Genomic DNA, 20,364 nt, shown 5'->3' on the forward strand with positions numbered 1-20,364 from the left:
CTGATTCAGGATGAATTGGATCTAAAGCTGGATGCCACCAAGTTCTACACTGATAGCAAAGTTGTCCTTGGATATATTTACAACCAGTCCAGACGGTTCTATGTGTACGTTCATAATCGTGTCCAGCGTATACGCCAGTCTACCATCCCTGAACAATGGCACTACGTGAACACCGAAGACAATCCAGCTGACCTGGCATCACGGTCGGTTCCATCAGCATGCCTCACACAGACGATGTGGTTCAACGGACCAACCTTCTTGCGCAAGCCCTCCATTCAGCCAGACCCAGCTCAGCCATTCAGCTTAGTCTCACCAGAGTCCGATGCAGAGGTCCGTCCAGTTGTGAAGAGCTACATCACTGATCTACAAGGGAAAGTTCTCAGCACAGAGCGCTTTGAAAGGTTCTCCACATTCGACACTGCAACGAGCCACCGCACTCCTGATTCACATAGCAAGATCCTTCAAGACTCCAACAGGCAAGTGTAAGGGATGGCATCGCTGTGACTTACCTCGCTCGGTGGATGAGCTTTCACAAGCAAGAGAAGTCATCCTCAGAGCTGTTCAGAGGAATACTTTCGTGAAAGAATTTGAAGCTTTGGAGAGAGGAAAGCAAGTTCCGTTAAACAGCAGCCTCCGCTCTCTCAACCCAGTCTTACAGGACGGCTTCCTTTGCCTTGGGGGCAGACTGAAGAATGCGGATGTGGCTATTGAACAAAAGAATCCTGTCATTCTCCCAAAAGAACACCACGTGTCCTTGCTTCTCACCAGATACCACCATGCCCAAGTAAAGCATCAGGGCCGTCATTTAACAGAAGGTGCTGTACGAGCTGCTGGGCTCTGGATCCTGGGAGGCAAGCGGCTTGTTAACTCAACTATTCACAAGTGCATCACCTGTCGCAGACTTAGAGGACGGGTGCAGGAACAATAAATGGCAGATTTGCCCACAGAGCGCCTTACAACCTGCCCTCCCTCCCTCCTATGTGGGCCTGGATGTCTTCGGACCTTGGCATGTTCACACCAGACGCACCAGAGGGACGCAACCTGAGAGCAAGTGCTGGACCATACTATTCTGCTGCATGAGCTCCAGAGCAGTTCACGTCGAGGTGATTACCTCAATGGACACCTCAAGCTGCATAAACGCATTGAGGCGTTTCTTTGCCATAAGAGGGCCAGCCAAACAACTGAGGTCAGACTGCGGCACAAATTTTATTGGGGCCTGTAAAGAACTCGTGCTGAGTGCAGATCAACCAGGCAGCGCGATGCAGAGGTACCTGCACCAACAAGGATGCTCCTGGGTGTTTAACCCGCCTCATGCCTCACACATGGAGGGTTCATGGGAGCGCCTCATTGGAGTAGCTCGAAGAATCCTGGATTCAATGCTCTGTGAATGCAAGACCATTAGTTCCAGTATCGAGTGATCCAGAGAATCCATACATCCTCACACCATCGATGCTGTTAACGCAGAAATTCTGTCAAGATTTAAGATACAAATAGCTGAAATGAATAAACCCTCATGTTAATGTGCCAGCACATCACAACTTTGTAGAAACAAACAAAAACAAAAAAACATCTCAACAGAGTGGGACAAAATGGTTCCTTTTTGGTTATGGGAGAACCTTACAGAGCAGAACCACCATCAGTTCAGCCCTCCTCAATAATAATAACAATAATAACACATTTTATTTAAAAGCGCTTTTCTAAATACTCAGACCAGAGCTATAGAGTAATACAGAGTTACGACACTCCCATTGACTCCCGTTGTAAAAAATGGCGGACGAAACTTTCAATTCAATTCAATTTATTTTTATTTATATAGCGCCAAATACAACAAATGTCATCTCAAGGCACTTAGATAATAAAGTCCAATTCAAGCCAATTGGAATTCAAATAATTGTAATCATAATTATTCATAAAATAATCCAATTCGTTCATATAGAGCCAATTCAAAAACAATTTCCTAGCCAAGGAAACCAACAGATTGCACTGAAACTTTGTTTTCCGTCCAATCTCCCGTCCTGAGCGTGCCTGAGGCGACTGTGGAGAGAAACGACTCCCTTTTAACAGGAAGAAACCTCTGGCAGAACCAGACTCAGGAAGGGTGGCCATCCGCCTCGACCAGCTGGGGTTTGAGCAATTACTGGTAAATTAATGAAATAACAGCATTTTAAACGTCTTTTACATTTTTTCAGAAGTATACTCTTAGACATCGTTTTTTTTTTTACATTTGGTTTGCATGAAATGTCAATGTTAATGTTAAAAAAGTAATGGATTTAGGGACCTAACTGAAAACGTCGTAACGGAGGCAAACGTGAGGTAATTAACGTGATAATTTCAAAGCCCGTTAACTTTTTATTGTCAGGTGACATTATGTAATGTTGTTTTGATTGTTAGGTTTTAAAACATTACCAAAATACTATTATATGCCTATAGTAATAATGCATTTAATATTTTTTTTTGGCATTGTGAGGCATTAGCTGACCGTTTTTTTAATTAATTAAGTAGGTTTTTTTCAGTATTACTTTGCAGCTGTGATAATGAATTGTTTCTCTGTTGTTGTTGTTGTTAGGGATCAGATGTGATGGTCGCTGCTGTCATGCTGCCATGGATGAACCATCATTAGGACTTCAGAACTTTTCTACAGTGTCCAAACCCTTAAATTTGATCAAATACAGTCACTGTTACATAATAATCTACCCAACAGTATAAATAGCAGTAAAATAACTTATTTATTAAGGCTTGTTTTACATTTTCCATGGTGACATTTTATAATAAAATGTTTGGGTGAAATCTTTTTTTTGTTTTTTTGCACATTTGACACAATCATTTTGTCATTTACTATGGTTTTAACCAGAAAAAAAGTTGTTGAATTAATATTTTAATAAATTAATTAATACTCTACAATAGTTTTCTGGATTGAAGCACAATAAACAGGGTTACAGATGTTTTGTTCAGTTCACAAGATATATAGAATTAAATTATATCTTCTACAGAAAAGAACAATTCATTCTGGCTCATCAGTCAAAGCATCTACAGCCACACATTTCCCTCTAAGTCATTTAAAGCTTCTTTAAAATTATTTATTTATCGCAGCTTTGCCATTCAGCTCATTTTTCATCTGACACCAGAGAGAATCGACAGACTTGTCAAGTGTGGTGTAGAAGGGGAGGACACGGATGCGGACTTTCAAAGAAAAGGGTTTATTCACAAAAACAAAATACTTGACTTGATCAATACTTGGGAAAACAAAACAAAACACTTAACATGGCATGGATAATAAATACTTAGCTTGCGTGGAAACGTGGCGTGGAAACTAACATCAACCTCAACAACAACAAAGATCCGGCAAACTGAAAGGGGAGGCAGGAAACTAAATAGGGATTGAGTGATTAAGTGAGTGGGTGCAGCTGGTGGGGAATGAACAGGTGAGGGGAATGAACTAATGGCCTGAGTGAGGGAAGTGAAGGGAAAACTAAACATGGACTGAAAAGAAACATAACCTAAACATGAAAACTAAAAACATGAGTCTCTGGGCGTGACAGAGCCCCCCCCTCAAGGGGTGGATCCCAGACATCCCAAAAAAGTCCAAGGGTGGGAGGGAGGGGCTCGAAGCCGGTCGGGGAACCAGAAACGGGCGTGGTACCGGCTTCGGGCAGCAGGAGGCAGTGGTCTGGCGGACGCCCAGACCGCAGACGGCGTAGCCGGAGCAGGCGGTGGTCTGGCGGACGCCCAGACCGCAGACGGCGTAGCCGGAGCAGGCGGTGGTCTGGCGGACGCCCAGACCGCAGACGGCGTAGCCGGAGCAGGCGGTGGTCTGGCGGACGCCCAGACCGCAGACGGCGTAGCCGGAGCAGGCGGTGGTCTGGCGGACGCCCAGACCGCAGACGGCGTAGCCGGAGCAGGCGGTGGTCTGGCGGACGCCCAGACCGCAGACGGCGTAGCCGGAGCAGGCGGTGGTCTGGCGGACGCCCAGACCGCAGACGGCGTAGCCGGAGCAGGCGGTGGTCTGGCGGACGCCCAGACCGCAGACGGCGTAGCCGGAACAGGCGGTGGTCTGGCGGACGCCCAGACCGCAGACGGCGTAGCCGGAACAGGCGGTGGTCTGGCGGACGCCCAGACTTCCGTCGGCGTGGCGGCAGGAGACGGCGGTGGTCTGGCGGACGCCCAGACTTCCGTCGGCGTGGCGGCAGGAGACGGCGGTGGTCTGGCGGACGCCCAGACCTCCGTCGGCGTGGCGGCAGGAGACGGCGGTGGTCTGGCGGACGCCCAGACTTCCGTCGGCGTGGCGGCAGGAGACGGCGGTGGTCTGGCGGACGCCCAGACTTCCGTCGGCGTGGCAGCAGGCGGTGGTCTGGCGGGCGGCCAGACATCCCGTGGCGTGGCAGCAGGAAGCGGTGGTCTGGCGGGCGGCCAGACATCCCGTGGCGTGGCAGCAGGAAGCGGTGGTCTGGCGGGCGGCCAGACATCCCGTGGCGTGGCAGCAGGAAGCGGTGGTCTGGCGGGCGGCCAGACATCCCGTGGCGTGGCAGCAGGAGGCGGTGGTCTGGCGGGCGGCCAGACATCCCGTGGCGTGGCAGCAGGAGGTGGTGGTCTGGCGGGCGGCCAGACATCCCGTGGCGTGGCAGCAGGAGGTGGTGGTCTGGCGGGCGGCCAGACATCCCGTGGCGTGGCAGCAGGAGGCGAAGACCGTCCCCCGGTCGGACGGACCTCCGACGGGGGGGGAGCCCCCCCTTTAAGGGATGGATCCCAGACATCCCCAAAGTCTGGGGGTGGGAGGGAGGGGCTCGAACCGGTGAGTCCATGTCGGGCCCTGTGGCCTCTTGGTCAGGCCCTGTGGCCTCTTGGTCGTGGTCAGGCCCTAAAGCCTCTTGGTCAGGCCCTGTGGCCTCGTGGTCAGGCCCTGTGGCCTCGTGGTCAGGCCCTAAAGCCCCTTGGTCAGGCCCTAAAGCCTCGTGGTCAGGCCCTGTGGCCTCTTGGTCGTGGTCAGGCCCTGTGGCCTCTTGGTCGTGGTCAGGCCCTGTGGCCTCTTGGTCGTGGTCAGGCCCTGTGGCCTCTTGGTCGTGGTCAGGCCCTGTGGCCTCGTGGTCGTGGTCAGGCCCTGCGGCCTCTTGGTCATGGTCAGGCCCTGCGGCCTCTTGGTCAGGCCCTGCGGCCTCGTGGTCAGGCCCTGCGGCCTCGTGGTCAGGCCCTGCGGCCTCGTGGTCAGGCCCTGCGGCCTCGTGGTCAGGCCCTGCGGCCTCTTGGTCAGGCCCTGCGGCCTCTTGGTCGTGGTCAGGCCCTGTGGCCTCTTGGTCGTGGTCAGGCCCTGTGGCCTCTTGGTCGTGGTCAGGCCCTGTGGCCTCGTGGTCGTGGTCAGGCCCTGCGGCCTCTTGGTCATGGTCAGGCCCTGCGGCCTCTTGGTCAGGCCCTGCGGCCTCGTGGTCAGGCCCTGCGGCCTCGTGGTCAGGCCCTGCGGCCTCGTGGTCAGGCCCTGTGGCCTCTATAGCTGGGACCAGCTCTGGAACGGCTGGGGCCAGCTCTGGAACGGCTGGGGCCAGCTCTGGGACGGCTGGGGCCAGCTCTGGGACGGCTGGGGCCAGCTCTGGGACGGCTGGGGCCAGCTCTGGGACGGCTGGGGCCAGCTCTGGGACGGCTGGGGCCAGCTCTGGGACGGCTGGGGCCGGGGCCAGCTCTGGGACGGCCGGGGCCAGCTCTGGAACGGCTGGGGCCAGCTCTGGAACGGCTGGGGCCAGCTCTGGAACGGCTGGGGCCAGCTCTGGAACGGCTGGGGCCAGCTCTGGAACGGCTGGGGCCAGCTCTGGGACGGCTGGGGCCAGCTCTGGGACGGCTGGGGCCGGGGCCAGCTCTGGGACGGCTGAGTCTCTGGTGACTGTGGCTGAGGAGAAGCTGTACAGCATGGTTACCTCGTATGGCTCCAAGCCAAAAATGTCCTGGGTTGCCGAGCGCTGCACGCCCATGACCTCCACCCAGATGTCCGCCACCTCCGGCAAGTGTCGGAGAACCTGTTTTTTTAAAAAGAAGTCCACCAGGTCATCAGCCACGTCCAATTGCTGCCAGGCGGTGCCGTCCCGGGCCAAGCAGCACCAGAACTTTGTGACCAGCCTCCAAAAAGCGTTCTCGTCCGCCGCGTCCATTTTTGGCCGGATCTTTCTGTCAAGTGTGGTGTAGAAGGGGAGGACACGGATGCGGACTTTCAAAGAAAAGGGTTTATTCACAAAAACAAAATACTTGACTTGATCAATACTTGGGAAAACAAAACAAAACACTTAACATGGCATGGATAATAAATACTTAGCTTGCGTGGAAACGTGGCGTGGAAACTAACATCAACCTCAACAACAACAAAGATCCGGCAAACTGAAAGGGGAGGCAGGAAACTAAATAGGGATTGAGTGATTAAGTGAGTGGGTGCAGCTGGTGGGGAATGAACAGGTGAGGGGAATGAACTAATGGCCTGAGTGAGGGAAGTGAAGGGAAAACTAAACATGGACTGAAAAGAAACATAACCTAAACATGAAAACTAAAAACATGAGTCTCTGGGCGTGACAAGACTGAATGACATCTTCTACAGATGGGGTGTTTGGGACAACAGGAGTAAATCCTGGGAACAGACATTAATATCATGCTCTTTTGAAGGATGTAGATCTGAAGGTAAGCTTCACTGGCATGATTAATAGTAGAGCGACTACAAGGCCAATATGGCAAGAATCGTGCAAATTATGATACAAGCGTGTAAATTGGCAGATATTGTCACGTCCATGGACTTATGTTGGGTTTTGTGTTTGGGATTTTCAGTTCATGTTTGGTGTTTCGGTCTTGCCATTAGTTTTCCCCTTCACTCTGTTAATTAGTTGATTCCCCTCACCTGTCTGTCATTGTCTCCAATCACGCCCAGCCCTCTATTTAGTCTCCTGTCTCCCCTGTCTGTCTGTCGGATCTTTTCATGTCTTCTGTGCCCTGTATGTGTGTGTTTTTCACCTGCCTGTATGCCATGCCACAACCTGTTCAGTTCTGAGATAAGTATTTATTGGTTCCTTTGTTATTTTGGTCATAATTAAATCCCGTTCATCTGAGGTCTGCATTCGTGTCCTTCCCTGAACTGCACCAACCCTGACAGATATGTGCCCAAGACCAATGCAATCAAATCTACCCGATTTGCCAGTTGATATGGCGGCCATTTTCCAAGATTGCCGCCAAAAAAGACCTCAGAAATTGATTTATTGCATAGAATTGACCATGCAAATTATGATACAAGCATGAAATTCAACTTAAGTGTGCTCAAGACCAATACAATGAAACCCACCTGATTTGCCACTTGAAATGGCGGCCATTTTCCAAGATGGCCGCCAAAAAAGACCCTAGCAATTGATTTGTTGTACAGAATTCTGCAAATGTGGTCTAAATAATTGTTCACTCTCCTTAAAAATGCTTTCATAGATGATGAAGGGATACAGATATTAAAGATGTTTCCCAATGACAAATAAGCCCCTTATAACACACTAATAACATGGTGATAACATGCTAATAACGCCAGTTCTCGATGTCAATGGAGGGCGGTGCGTGATGATGCCACTCGATATCGCCATGTTATGCTAATAACATGTTAATGGAGGGCGGTGTGTGCTGATGCCACCCCCTCCCCCCAATAAATAAGCCCCTTATGACTTATGACATCACTGCAATCTCTTGGGCTTCAAAACATGTGGCTTGAATTCGGTCAAGCAGCCAGTACACGCTGGCTTCCCATTGAGGAAATTGTGGCAGGCATTGGACCCCAAAAAACCAGAGGGTTGCTATGTTTCCATGCATTTACTGGCTGTGATGTTGTGTCATCGTTCCGTGGCAAAGGCAAAAGAACTGCATGGGAGACATGGAACATTTTTACAGAGATCTCTGACACCTTTGCTCTACTAAGTAATGTTCCAGAATCTGTGACTGATGCTGACATGGCAAATCTGGAAAAATTTGTCATCCTGATGTATGACCGATCAAGTTCAGCCTGCACAGTGGATGAGGCAAGATTGGATCTGTTTGCTCGCAAGAACAGGTCATACAACTCGATTCCACCAACGCAAGCAGCCTTGAGAGAGTGTGCGAAACGCGCTGCCTATCAGGCTGGAATAATCTGGGGCCAGACTACAATCGCCAGGCCAGATATTGATAATCCTGCTCAATGGGGTTGGATGAAATGTAATGACACATGGCAGGTTTGTTGGACAACTTTGCCTCCAATTGCAGCCAGCTGTCGAGAACTTACAAAGTGTTCATGCAAAAAAGGTTGCAACCATAGATGCAAGTGCTTCCGTTTTGGGCTTTTGTGCACAGCACTATGTGGTTGCATATGTGAATAGAAGATGTAGTTAGATAACAGTTACAGTGACTTTAGTTATCCCAAAGTTGATGGTGTTTTCTTAAAAACACAATTGAAAAATTGCTCATATTTGTTGTGAAACGGACTTTTATTTGTCCATGCTGATATACTTACTGTCATATTGTTGTTCTTGGCATCCAAGTTCTGTGCCTTGTTACAGTTACAAAAAAAACCCACAAAAAAACAAAACAAAACTAAAAAAAAAAACTAAAAAAAGAATGTTGTTATCGTCTTCTCTGGTTGTACATTCGGATTTTAGATAGGCAAGTTGGTGCATGGCTCTGTCTGTCCTGATGCTGTTCTCTGTTGCACTTGCTCTCTTCTATGTCCCTCATTGCTTCTGAGATTAATTTAGCTCTTTCAGGGTTTGTTGTCTTTGTACATAGTTCATTTGTCATTTGTGAAACACTGACTCTCAGTTATGTGCCTTTTTGCTTGAAAATTCATATCCATATCCGTAGGTCAGTTTATTGGCAGCCATTTTGGAAAAAAATGGAGCTGCCACTTTAAATTTCCATATGAAAAATTACTTCATCAGAAGGAATCACAAATGTAGTGAATGTGAACATTGATTAGATTGTATTGTTTTTTTTTTAGCACATTCATGACCAATTTTCATGCTTGTGTAATAACTTGCTTGATCAATTCTGTGCAACAAAATCCATTTCTATGGTATTTTTTGGCGGCCATCTTGGAAAATGGCCGCCATTTCAACTGGCAAATCAGGTGGATTTGATTGTATTGGTCTTGAGCACATGTATGTCCAATTTCATGCTTGTATCATAATTTGCTTTGTCATTTTTGTGCAATAAATCAATTTCTGATGTCTTTTTTGGCGGCCATCTTGGAAAATGGCCGCCATTTCAAGTGGCAAATCGGGTAGATTTGATTGCATTGGTCTTGAGCACATATCTGCCAATTTACACGCTTGTATCATAATTTGCACGATTTTTATTGTAGCCGCTCTACCATAAGTATAAAGGAGGATACGGTATAGCTGTCCCCTGCTAGCATGCAGGGGCACACTCTACGATTTAAAACAGTCTCTGCAGGTCCAAAAAAGAAAAACGTTGATAAGACACATAGTCAGTGTAGTAAAATGAATGCACATTTTTGGACAATATTTACCAAAAATTGCGTCGTAAATGTTAAAGTTGTCATTTTTGTGCTCCGTCCCGCTAAAACCCGTTCAAACTGACTGACAGCGCAGTGACGTTGGGAACTATTGAGGCTTACATGAACCACGTGACAGCCCTGGCGGCGACATCAAAGCGTGTCGCAACTCTGTATTTACTCTAAACACTTTACATAAAAACAACATAAAATCAGAAAAACAATATATAAAAATTTCTTCCTTAATATGAAGCACATGAAAACAAGCGTTGATTTTGTCAAACGGCATAAGAAAAACCTGAAGACTATGACAGACAAATTTAAGATTAGATTACTTTACTACACTTAACAACTGCAGGCATTGAGGAATTTGGGCTCTGACTGATCATTAACACGGTTCATGACGTCTTAAGATGTCCACTAAGGAAAGCTGTCATAACAGAACAAAATAATGTCTGGAAATATTTAAAAGATTCCACAATGTATCCATGTCATATATTTACTTAATAGCCTACTGGACACTTTAAGGACTGCATTTTGGAGGTACCTTGAGAACAAGGGTGAGCTTTCTTTAACAACTCTCTGGGTTTGCTTTCAGAGCAGTGGAAGCTCCGTGTCTGCTAATGCGGCAAAGCAAACTGACGCTAGTGTGACTGTGACACAAAACAAGACTTGGAATGTCCTGTATCTAAAAGTAGGGAGTCAGACTGAGTTCCACAGTCTCTCAGTACACTGAGGGAATGGCATTATAGCCAACAGCCGGTGATCTCCTCCAACAAATCCTAAAGCAGGGTTCAATCCACGTGCAAGGCTCTTGCTGGGCAGCGATTGGCCGAGACACTTAGTTATGTACCGCCTACGTGAGACTACGTCATCGCTGCGCTGTCTGGAAGTCTGCAGAACTGTGGGAGAGCCGCACTGCACACCGACAGAGCTGAACAGGGCGAGGCGGCGGTCCCAGTGTTGCCCTCATCCATCATCGCAATGGGAATTACCACAACGTTCAATGCGAGCCGTGCCCTCACCCAGTACTATCTGAAACCGCTCCACCTGGACACACAGACTATAAAGCACTGCAGTTGAGACTGTCGCTGCCCCAGAGCCTCTCTCCTCCGGAATACAGAGGATGATGATGATGAGGATGAGAAACATCTAGAGATGAGTAGTATTACTCAAGCAGACAACTTGGACAAGGACGTTTAGTTGACCCTCTTCTGTATTTTTTAAATCACTACGATGCCTGCCATGTGTGTGTCCGCAGTGGTAAGTTCATCACATTTTCATTCAACTCCCTATTCTAAGGACTCCATCAGCAGGTTCTTCATTTAAAGGGCCAGTGCCTGCCCCCCCCCCTCATTTTTTTGCCTCAACTTCAAATCAAGTAACCCAAATAATTTGCAACCCCGATAGTTAGATAAGTTGTAAAAATATGTTAAAATACCATTTTTACTTCAGTAAGCAAGTAATACATTATATTTTGGGTGAACAACACAGAAGTCAAGTGACTGGATGGACAAAGAAAGAACAGTCAGCAGTCTATTGTTATCCAGTTTTACTTCTAAACCTGAAATGTCAGTCAGCAGAACTGACATGCTGTGATGACCCCTTGTCATATCAAAGTTTTGCATGGTTCTACAGATTTTGAAAACACAATAACAAGGAAAAAAGAGAAAGGTTTAACATCTGTAACATCTGATTTTTCGCCCCCATTGAGTGTAAGACAAATGTTTTCATCAAGAAGCACATATTTTTTTATCATAGCATTGTAAATATTAATGATGGATGAATGGATATTTATATGGTTAGTTGGATTGATATTTTCAAATAACATGATCTGGCTGATGATGTAGGGTACGTACTGTAGTTGAGTAGTTGTGTCCTCATCCTCGCAGTCCAGCTCAGCGGGTGAGGCTCTGTCTTTGTCTCCTGTCTGACGCAGGAAGGCAGCAGCTGAACTGAAATGATGTTGACATGTGTAAACAAAGAATGGAGTCTGTCTATCAGCAAGTATCCAATGTATTTCTGATGACACTTGGAGGTGTTAGTTTGATTTAGTTTATCATTTTAGAAATGTATTTTGATAATATCTAAAAAGTGACAGCAATGATAAAGTAAAGAATAAAAAAGTCTTTATACAAACAATTTGAACCTTTTAATGTCCTGGCCGTGGAAACATAAACAAAATACACCCCATAAAAATATTTCTCTGCATTTTTAATTTGGGTGAGGTAAGAATAATGACCCTCTTTTTGTTCCCTGAACAAATGGTTGAGATGTCACTTCATAAAACCGTAATTGCATATCATATACCTATTAACATTACATACCTGAAGAGATGGCTCAGGCAGGTTACTTTCACAATTTTTTAATAATACCACTCATACAGTCACTGAAAAACAAAATGGCGGAATCTTTAGAATACAGGAAAAATGTTTTTGTGTAATTTAGAATGAAAGTATACATTTCATTCTTAACATTTCCTAACTTTGGAACCTCAACACTTCATAAAGTAACAGAATTAGTCAAAAATAACAATACTAGCTCTTATTTAGTTGCTATTTAGTCATAGCTGATGCAGTTTGGGGAGATCTGCAGCACAAGTTTGAACAGTTTGCAAGTCTGTAGTTGGCTCTGTGTGATGTTAATTTTTTCATATGATTATGCCCACAACGACTGATCTGTGTGCTCTGTTGATGAGCAGCCCTCAATTACTGACCACGTAGGAACAATATGCATCAAGTAACTTACAGCTATCCACTGTCTGGGAACCTGAAGGGCACGTCCTGTGTAGTTAGTAAATACATGTTGCCCAGTTGGGCAGGAAATCAAACTAAAAGCCAAGATATTGCACAAACCTTGGAATCGAATGATATTAAACAAAGTCAGAGTGAACTCAGTTACCGCGAGACGTGATGCCAATTCAACATGTTGAATGAAAAAAGATTTTGATGGAATCTGACAAAGGCGACTGTGCTCACATATTAAATCCTTTGCCATCAGGCTGATGTAAGATTTCAGCGTTCCACTCTGCGGTACGAATGCAACCAGAGTAAAAGCCCTTGAAAGTATTTCTGGAAGCTTCACAATCAGTATAACCATCTGAGAACTCAGTTAACTGTTGGGTCCAAATGGACCTTATGGTGTTAATCTGACTCAGTATAAAGACACAGTACATTCACAGTATAGCATGAAAAAAACAAGTAACAGTAGTTCATCACTGAATGTAGAAGTTATCAAAAGGAGAACACGTAGAATTGTATTGTATTTGCTCAATTTTAAATTCAGGTAAAATAACAACATTTGGCTATCTTTGCTCAGTTGCTTGAATGTCTACAGTATCAACATACAGTAATCACGTCATTCAGGAATTGAGCTAAACTTACCGAATAAACAAGTGAGGGTGCATCCTGTTTCAAGTTTTTTTTTTCTGAGGGTAGGGCCAATATAGAGCGTTAAAACTCCTGTTTGCAAGTGTTCAACACCCCATTGTTTTTCCTTTTGTATTACAAACTACAAGATTGTTCTTTTTAAATTAAAAAAATATATATATATTGTCAGTGATCGAGTGAAATGGAAAAAAAAATAAAAAGCTGTACACTCCCCATGACTGGATTTTATAGAATAGTGGTCAGACCAAAAGCGAATGCTTACTGATAAAAGAAGAAAGTATGTTTAGGTATGGTGATGACTCCCTAAACATATGGAGGAAGATCCTCTTGTCAGATGAGACTAAAAGTGAACCTTTTGGCCGTCAAGGAAAATGCTTTGTCTGGCGCTTTGTTGCATCACCCCAAAAACACCACCCCCACAGTAAAGCATGGTAGTGGAAGCATCATGCTGTGGGGGTGCTTTTCATTGGCACGGACTGGGAAACTGTTTGAGGAAATAATGGATGGTGCTATATACAGGGAAATTCTTGAAGAAATTGTGTTCCACATGGTTTTTCATATGGTTTTTCTTTAAGGTTGTTGAGATGTTGGATAAATCTTATTAAACCCCCAATTATATCTATTTTGACCCACCTTGAATATGCATAATTTTACCTGCACAAAATGGACACTATTTAGAGCTTTACAACAAAGACAACCCAAACCATCAGAGACCAAAGTTTTCAAGTTTTGTTTTAATAAAGTATGAGTGCAGTTTCCTCTCATTATCAGTAAACTGGATGCATCTACACAGTTAATCATTGCTGGCTATTGTCAGTGATAAATTCAGCACGACTGAGTCCAAACAAAGTCTCTTTCTCTAAGCTGCGGTACAAGATGACATTGGGACACACGGCAACAGGTGCTGGGTGAACTTGTGTGTGTGCTGGTGGAGGTTAAAAGGTGTGTGATAGTGCATCTGTGTTTTGCTGAGTGTTTATCTGCCACTGTGTTCATGTCTGTGCCTTTTGTGTATGTGTCTGCGTGGGGGGCCTTAAGTTAACAGTAACAGTGGACAGTCATTACAGCTTAAAGTCTTCTGCCACAACCATTCCACCCATGTATGTGTACACCACATAATGTAACACACAAGGTACACGATGGCACACACGTGCCATCTTAAACAGTAGTTTGATTGTTTCTGTTATGACTCACTATACTTAGTCAATGAAGTCAGTCCTGAAAATCTTCACCTTTTCTGTGGGCATTACAACTCTATGGCATCTAAAGCTCCTCAGATGGCCTCCTGTTGTGTGGTAAAGGTTAAAGCATTAATCATAAGCCTCGTAACAGGATGTGTTTGGTAAGTGTTGCAGTTTTCCAACACCTTCAGATCACAACATTTGCAGATGAACAGCTCGTCTCTGGCAGTCAGTCTGGATGTGGTGCCGACATGCAGGTTTGTCCATGTGTATGGTAATCACTTGTTTTTGGATGTTGTTTGGAAATGTTAAGACACTCATAGGCGCTTCTGTGTGTTGTCTGTCATATCATATTTCAGGTGGGTTGGTTCCTTTGGCATTTGTTTGGTTATCAAGGGTCTCAGATGCTTTGTGCTCCTGCGAGATGTTTAAGCATTGATTCAAAACAAATCCTATGACATGATTCAGCATTATTTAGAAAAGATAAGTGACATATACATACATATTTGCTACACTTTAATAGACTCTTTCTTTTTCAAATACACATCCAGATAACATCCTCTGTTGATAACCACCATTACATGATGAGTTATGCGTGGCAGCTCATCACATGTCTGAAATGTTCAGACAACTGACTGGTTCATGCTCACAAACAAAAACAGGGAAGTGAGACAGGGTGGTTCATGTTCAACCATCTGTCACCTAAAAAAGCAGTGACCTATCAGCTTCTCTTCTGCTTGGATGCCTGCGAGCAGCTTGAGCAGTTTGGGCGTGTCACTGGATGGCCCACAAGAACTGCTGTTGGAGGTAGAATTACAGGGTGCTCTACTTGGTTAGTCTCAAAGTTTAGGGTTGTGAAGTTGCTTTTCATTGAGACTATATGTGGTGTGTGATAGATGGGTGTGCTCAATAGAAACCAGCTCTGTAGGGGTGCAGTGGTGCCACACTGTTGCCAATAAGATGTAAACAAGACCTACCTGACTGATGCCTCCACTCTCATGTCTGTTTAATGTCCACTGTTATCCCTTGCACAGTTTCCACGAACAGATTAAACCTCAGAATGCAGCAGAATCGAATACTCCAGGATCAGGTTGCATCAGCTCTATATAAATAGATCCTCACGAATTCTGTAAAACAATATAAGTAGTATGAAAAGCTTTAGATCTGATCCCGGCACAGATAATGCACTTTATGGCAGTATAAGAGGTCAGAGAAAATTTGGCATTATAATGGAAGGGCTGGCAGCATGAGGACAGAAATGGATTCATGAATTGCTGATCAGAGGAGGTGGCCATGCAGAGGCTCCAGTCCAGACAGTGTCTGTCTTCTCTGTGTGTGTGTGTGTGCATATGAGTGTGTGAATACTGACAAAGTGCTACATCTGCACTTTGTTTCTTTCTCAGTTTTTTGTACCTTTTGTTGGCTTAGCATTTTGTCTCAATAGCTAACAGCTGGATCTTACCTAAATGTACAAAAAGGAGAGATTCTTGACCACAGATAGATACACACAGTCATACAACCAATTAGGAGCATGTATTTTGCTCTCATTAGCTCACTGAGCTGTTACCCTGACATGCTGAATAACAGCCGCCACAGTGATTATCTTCACTGGCGTAAAACCATAACTTCAGTCAGGGCTGGGTCATCTGAAGTCAGTGTCTTTTTCCAAACTCTGAATAGAATGTACAGAACAAAATCAGCTTCGTGAACAAGTGCATTTTCCCAATGATGCCTTCCAGGAGCTGTTATGAGTTCTATTGGCATCAGACATCAACATGTTCTTCCATAGGTACATAGACAGTGATTCTGAACCTTCATTCTTTCTGCTATATCCTTTTCTGAAGCATAGGTTTCTTGGTAACTGTGACTGTAATATTTGGATGACACCTTCTGACCAACTTTATCAATATCAGTTACAATGCGTGTGTGTAGACCTGCCGACCAACTTTATTGTGTGGTCTGACCAGTGGGTGCATATCACTGCTTGTGCAGGTAATTCCTTCTGACACATTCTCACCTGATTATGGCATTTGTGGCCACAGCTGTTTTTTTTTTTTATATATTCTACTGGCAGCTGTTGGTTTGTTGTAGTGGTGACAGGGAGCATGAATCATCTCAGAACTGACATGTATTTTTTGACCTTGTTAAGACAGTTGAACATGACTGGTTGAACACATGAGTAGACAACCAGAACCACGATTGATGAAATTTTGACAAGACTTTGCTGACAGATTAAAGTTCTTCATTTTAGACTTAAAAACGTTCAACAAACGCTGAGAAATTAACAGATAGTGGAACAAAGGGTTCATCAAGTCTACAAGTGATGGAGAAATTATTATGTAGTTCTTTCTTGTCTACCAACATTACGTTAGCATTTATTTCGTCGGTTCAATAATGTGCAAGTTTGCTAGCAAAGTGTTTTTTAATGTGCATTCTTTACATTGAATTTGACATTTCAATCAGTCTGTGCAACTTTGAATATTTGGGAGGATCTATCTACTGTTGTCAATTTTGTATTCTATTTGGCAATTAGAAGCTAGTTAGCATGATTTGCTATGGGCTAAAGTCACTGAGTTATTGTTTGGGGCCACCAGAATCCAATTTTTGAGTTTTCGTTTTAATCTTGAAAAGGGAATAATCAAATGATATACAGATTCTGCTGCCTCAACTTTTTATTCTTTTGTAGAATACATAATAACATATGGTGTATATATACACCATATCCTGTCATCCTATATAACACCATATCCTGTCATATTAGTTTATGTGGTCTATATTTAATTTGGTCATGTAGCTCTTAAAGTATAGTTGACACATGCAGTTACCAGGCTGTGAGAGTGATCTACAGAAGGATCACTTTCCATCACAGTGTTTACACAAAACAAGATGTCTGGTATTTCTTAATGAGCCCAACAAACATCAGCTCTGTGGGTACCAGCATGAAAAACTTGAGCTTGTCCTACATCAGAAAGTTCTTTTAATACTGGCATTGACTGGTAAACCTCAATTATGGTTGTGCTCAGAGCATGCTGTTTCAATAGTAAAATTCCCCAAACAAGCAGAGAGAACCATGGGGGGACTGTCCATTGGGTCCTGTAACAAGCAGAATTTTCTAATTTCTCTCTGAATGGGCTTCTTACCCTCATTTTACTTTGAGCACTGATGTGAATAAATACATTGATATTACTGATGCAACAGAGTTACAAGCTGCATGTTGAGAGCATACTCTGATGTTTATGGATGAGGTTCTGGGAATGAACACAAAGAAGTAAATATGTGGTGCAGTGAAAGGGCAATGTTGTGGTGGAAGAATGGATAGCTTCATCTCCATCCACTCTAATTGTAAAACCAGTTTTTTTAAATTAATACATTTTTTGTTCTTTCAAAATAATATAAATGATAAAAATACATTAAAACATATGCTTTATATAGAATGTAATTACTGTTAGAGTTAAACATGATACATTGATTTTATATTGTTATGACTCTAAACTGATGCCTTTTGTTCAGTAGGAGATTAGGATCTGTGTTCATGGTTAACAAACACACATGCGTCATCAGCTGAATTCCTCCCTCAGTGCACTGCTTCAAACCTACTAGTTCTGTTTGTTCTGCATAGCCTACATGCAGGGTGCTTGCGCAAGTCTTGAAAGTCTTAATAAGTATGGAATTTTGAAGCACTGTTTTCCAGACCTTGAAAAGTCTTGAATTTTGTGTGAAAGTCTTAATAAAGTATGGAAAATAAATGTATGGTAGAATTTTACAGTATGCTCAAAGGCATTGTGAAATGAGAAATAGGAAGGTAGGCTATAAAACTATAATTTTACTAACTGATCACGTACTGTATTAGCCTAATGGGATGAGATGTGAGTGAAAAGACTGAATTCTACATACATACATTCATCCATCCATTCATTTTTTTTTATAGATAGTTTTGGTGACACTTGTTTGATGTGAAATTCATGTACTTGTGATTTTCAGGTTTTGAAACGTTTTAATCAGTAAAAGCATCATTTACTGTGAATAATGCATTTGTTCATTGAATACTAGCCTATAAAAATTAACATTTCTAATAAACACAGTTGGTACAATCTCAACCAATGAAGTAGGCAGTAGGCACACAAGTTACAAGTACATAAAGTTAAGGTCTTGGGGAAAAAAAGTATCAGTTTTAAAAAAGTCTGGAAAAAGTCTGGAATTTTAATTTGGAAAAAGAGCAAGCACCCTGTACATGGGTAGTTGATCTTTACACTTGTTTATGGCCCTGTCACACTGTTGCGTATGGCACTAGCGTATGCCAGCGTATGAAAATTATCACTCATACGCTGGTATACGCTGACATACGCTAGGGGAACGTTAGGCATAGGTTGTATACGTTTCAAGCACGCTGGCATACGTTGGCATACGCTGAGGCAGAAATAAATTTTTGAACATGCTCAAAACTTTTGTGCGTATGGTTAATACGCTAAGCATACGCTTGGCATACGCTGAATACGCTAGAGGTACGATATAGGTACGTTACTGATAGGTCGAGAACGCTGGACATAAGTTGCCATACATTGGCATGAAGGTGTACCGTACAGCTAGCGTATTTATAGCCTCCGCCCGTCTGCCGCCTCCATCTCCGCCCGTCACTGACATATCTGAGGCAACCGACGATTCACGGGAGCAGTCAGGAGGAGGAGTTGGGGATCTTGATCGCTCAGAAGCATGTAACTCATCAGCCGCAGGTGCATCAGGCATTTCAGTAGTTTTGAGTGAGAATGATTCTTGTGTTTTTTTGCCTTTTCCTCGACCTCGGCCTCGGCCCAGGGCCCAGGCAAACTATGATTGCTTCTTGGGAGGCATGATCGAGATGAATGTCTTGAGAGATGTTGATAGCGCGTCGTCTACTGCAATAATGGAGCAATGTGGAAAGGCTGCTGATATAGGTGCGTTGAAACGTACGCTGGGCATGCGCAGTTCATATGCTACTCATACACTAGTCATACGCAAAGTACGCTGGTTATACGTTGTTCATACGCTGACATACGCTGGCCATACGCTGTCAATACGCTGACCATAAGCTACTCATACGCTACTCATAGGTTCAATACGGTAAGTATACGCACAATTCTTTATTTTCAAGGACTTTTCGTGCTTCTCTCATACGCAACAGTGTGACAGGGCCATTAGATATAAACATTTTGCAGCAGTGACCACACTTAACAACACATTTCATCACACACCGTCACATCTAGCCTTTAGTGTCTTCATCCTTGTCTGTTGTGTTTTGTCCTCATATCTCCATCTGTCTTGGTCCCTATTTTTCTGTTGTGACACAATAGTGTCTGATCCTTCATTAAGTTACAGGTAACATTTTCACTAGTGTGATACTTTTTGTCAAATTAGACATCAACATCATCAGATAATTAAACTTTTCGTCAGTGCTTACTACACTTAAAGCTGCCGTCGGCAACTTTTTTTAGTCATATTAGCTTGAACTGTCATGGGATTCTGGAAGTAGAATATTAAATAGGCTGTTTAGGAAAAATCCCGAATTCTGTAGCTCCCTCTGAAGCCTGTAATCGTGCTTGCAAAAATCGAGCGCTCCCGGCTGTTTTTAACCAATCACGTTAGGTTTATTATTTATCTATTATCTGAGCAGAGCAGTCACCAACCACGTCTTCCATGCTGAGCGTGAGTCTGCCCCCAGCTTGTGTGCGCGCACACTGGTGTGAACTCACGTGCACAACCTCGTCCACAGAGGGGGAGGGACCAGAAAGTTGTATCAGTTCGAATTTTACGACTTTAGACTTGGAATTTTGAAAACCTGCCGACGGCAGCTTTAAGACCCAGATGAACATAGAGAACAGGTGTTACAGTGTCTGCATAAACAGACAGAACAAGGATCCAAAGGGCTAGGGGGCCTATGTGCCAGAGTGTCTTAGAGGACAACATACACGCACGCACACACACACACACACACACACACACACACACACACACAATTGCACTCACACACCAACCTCAAAAGATTGTTTCCTTTCTGTAACTGACAGACCCAACCAAGTGCTTTCGCTAACAGTGTCTCCCTGGAGAGGTTATCTGACTGTGGCTTTTATCCTTTAAAGATATCATGTACTCTCCCTGACAAGCTTTACACAAAGCCCTCCTCTGTTGCTTCATTTAGAGGAATTAATTTACAATATTTCAATTAAACTAAATCAATTTCTTTTTAAAGCCCTTCTTCAAGAACTAATTCTGAGAGACCATAACTCATCCCCAGAGGCCCAAGATTAAAGTAGGTAGTTTAGTTTAGTAGCATTTAGTA

At 44.1% G+C, this 20,364-nt stretch overlaps 1 protein-coding gene across 1 annotated transcript in view; it reads left to right on the forward strand.

Annotated features, from left to right (window-relative positions):
• Positions 1-10,359: 10,359 nt before the first annotated feature.
• tnfrsf21 (tumor necrosis factor receptor superfamily, member 21) overlaps positions 10,360-20,364 on the forward strand; it is an 87,882-nt gene continuing 77,877 nt past the window's right edge. The window contains exon 1 of the mRNA XM_075458565.1: positions 10,360-10,744. Within this exon, the coding sequence (XP_075314680.1) occupies positions 10,718-10,744 (27 nt within the window). The 5' untranslated portion in view covers positions 10,360-10,717. The remainder of the gene's footprint in view (positions 10,745-20,364) is intronic.

The sequence above is a fragment of the Odontesthes bonariensis genome, chromosome 24 (assembly GCF_027942865.1).
Source record: "Odontesthes bonariensis isolate fOdoBon6 chromosome 24, fOdoBon6.hap1, whole genome shotgun sequence".
NCBI lineage: Eukaryota > Metazoa > Chordata > Actinopteri > Atheriniformes > Atherinopsidae > Odontesthes > Odontesthes bonariensis.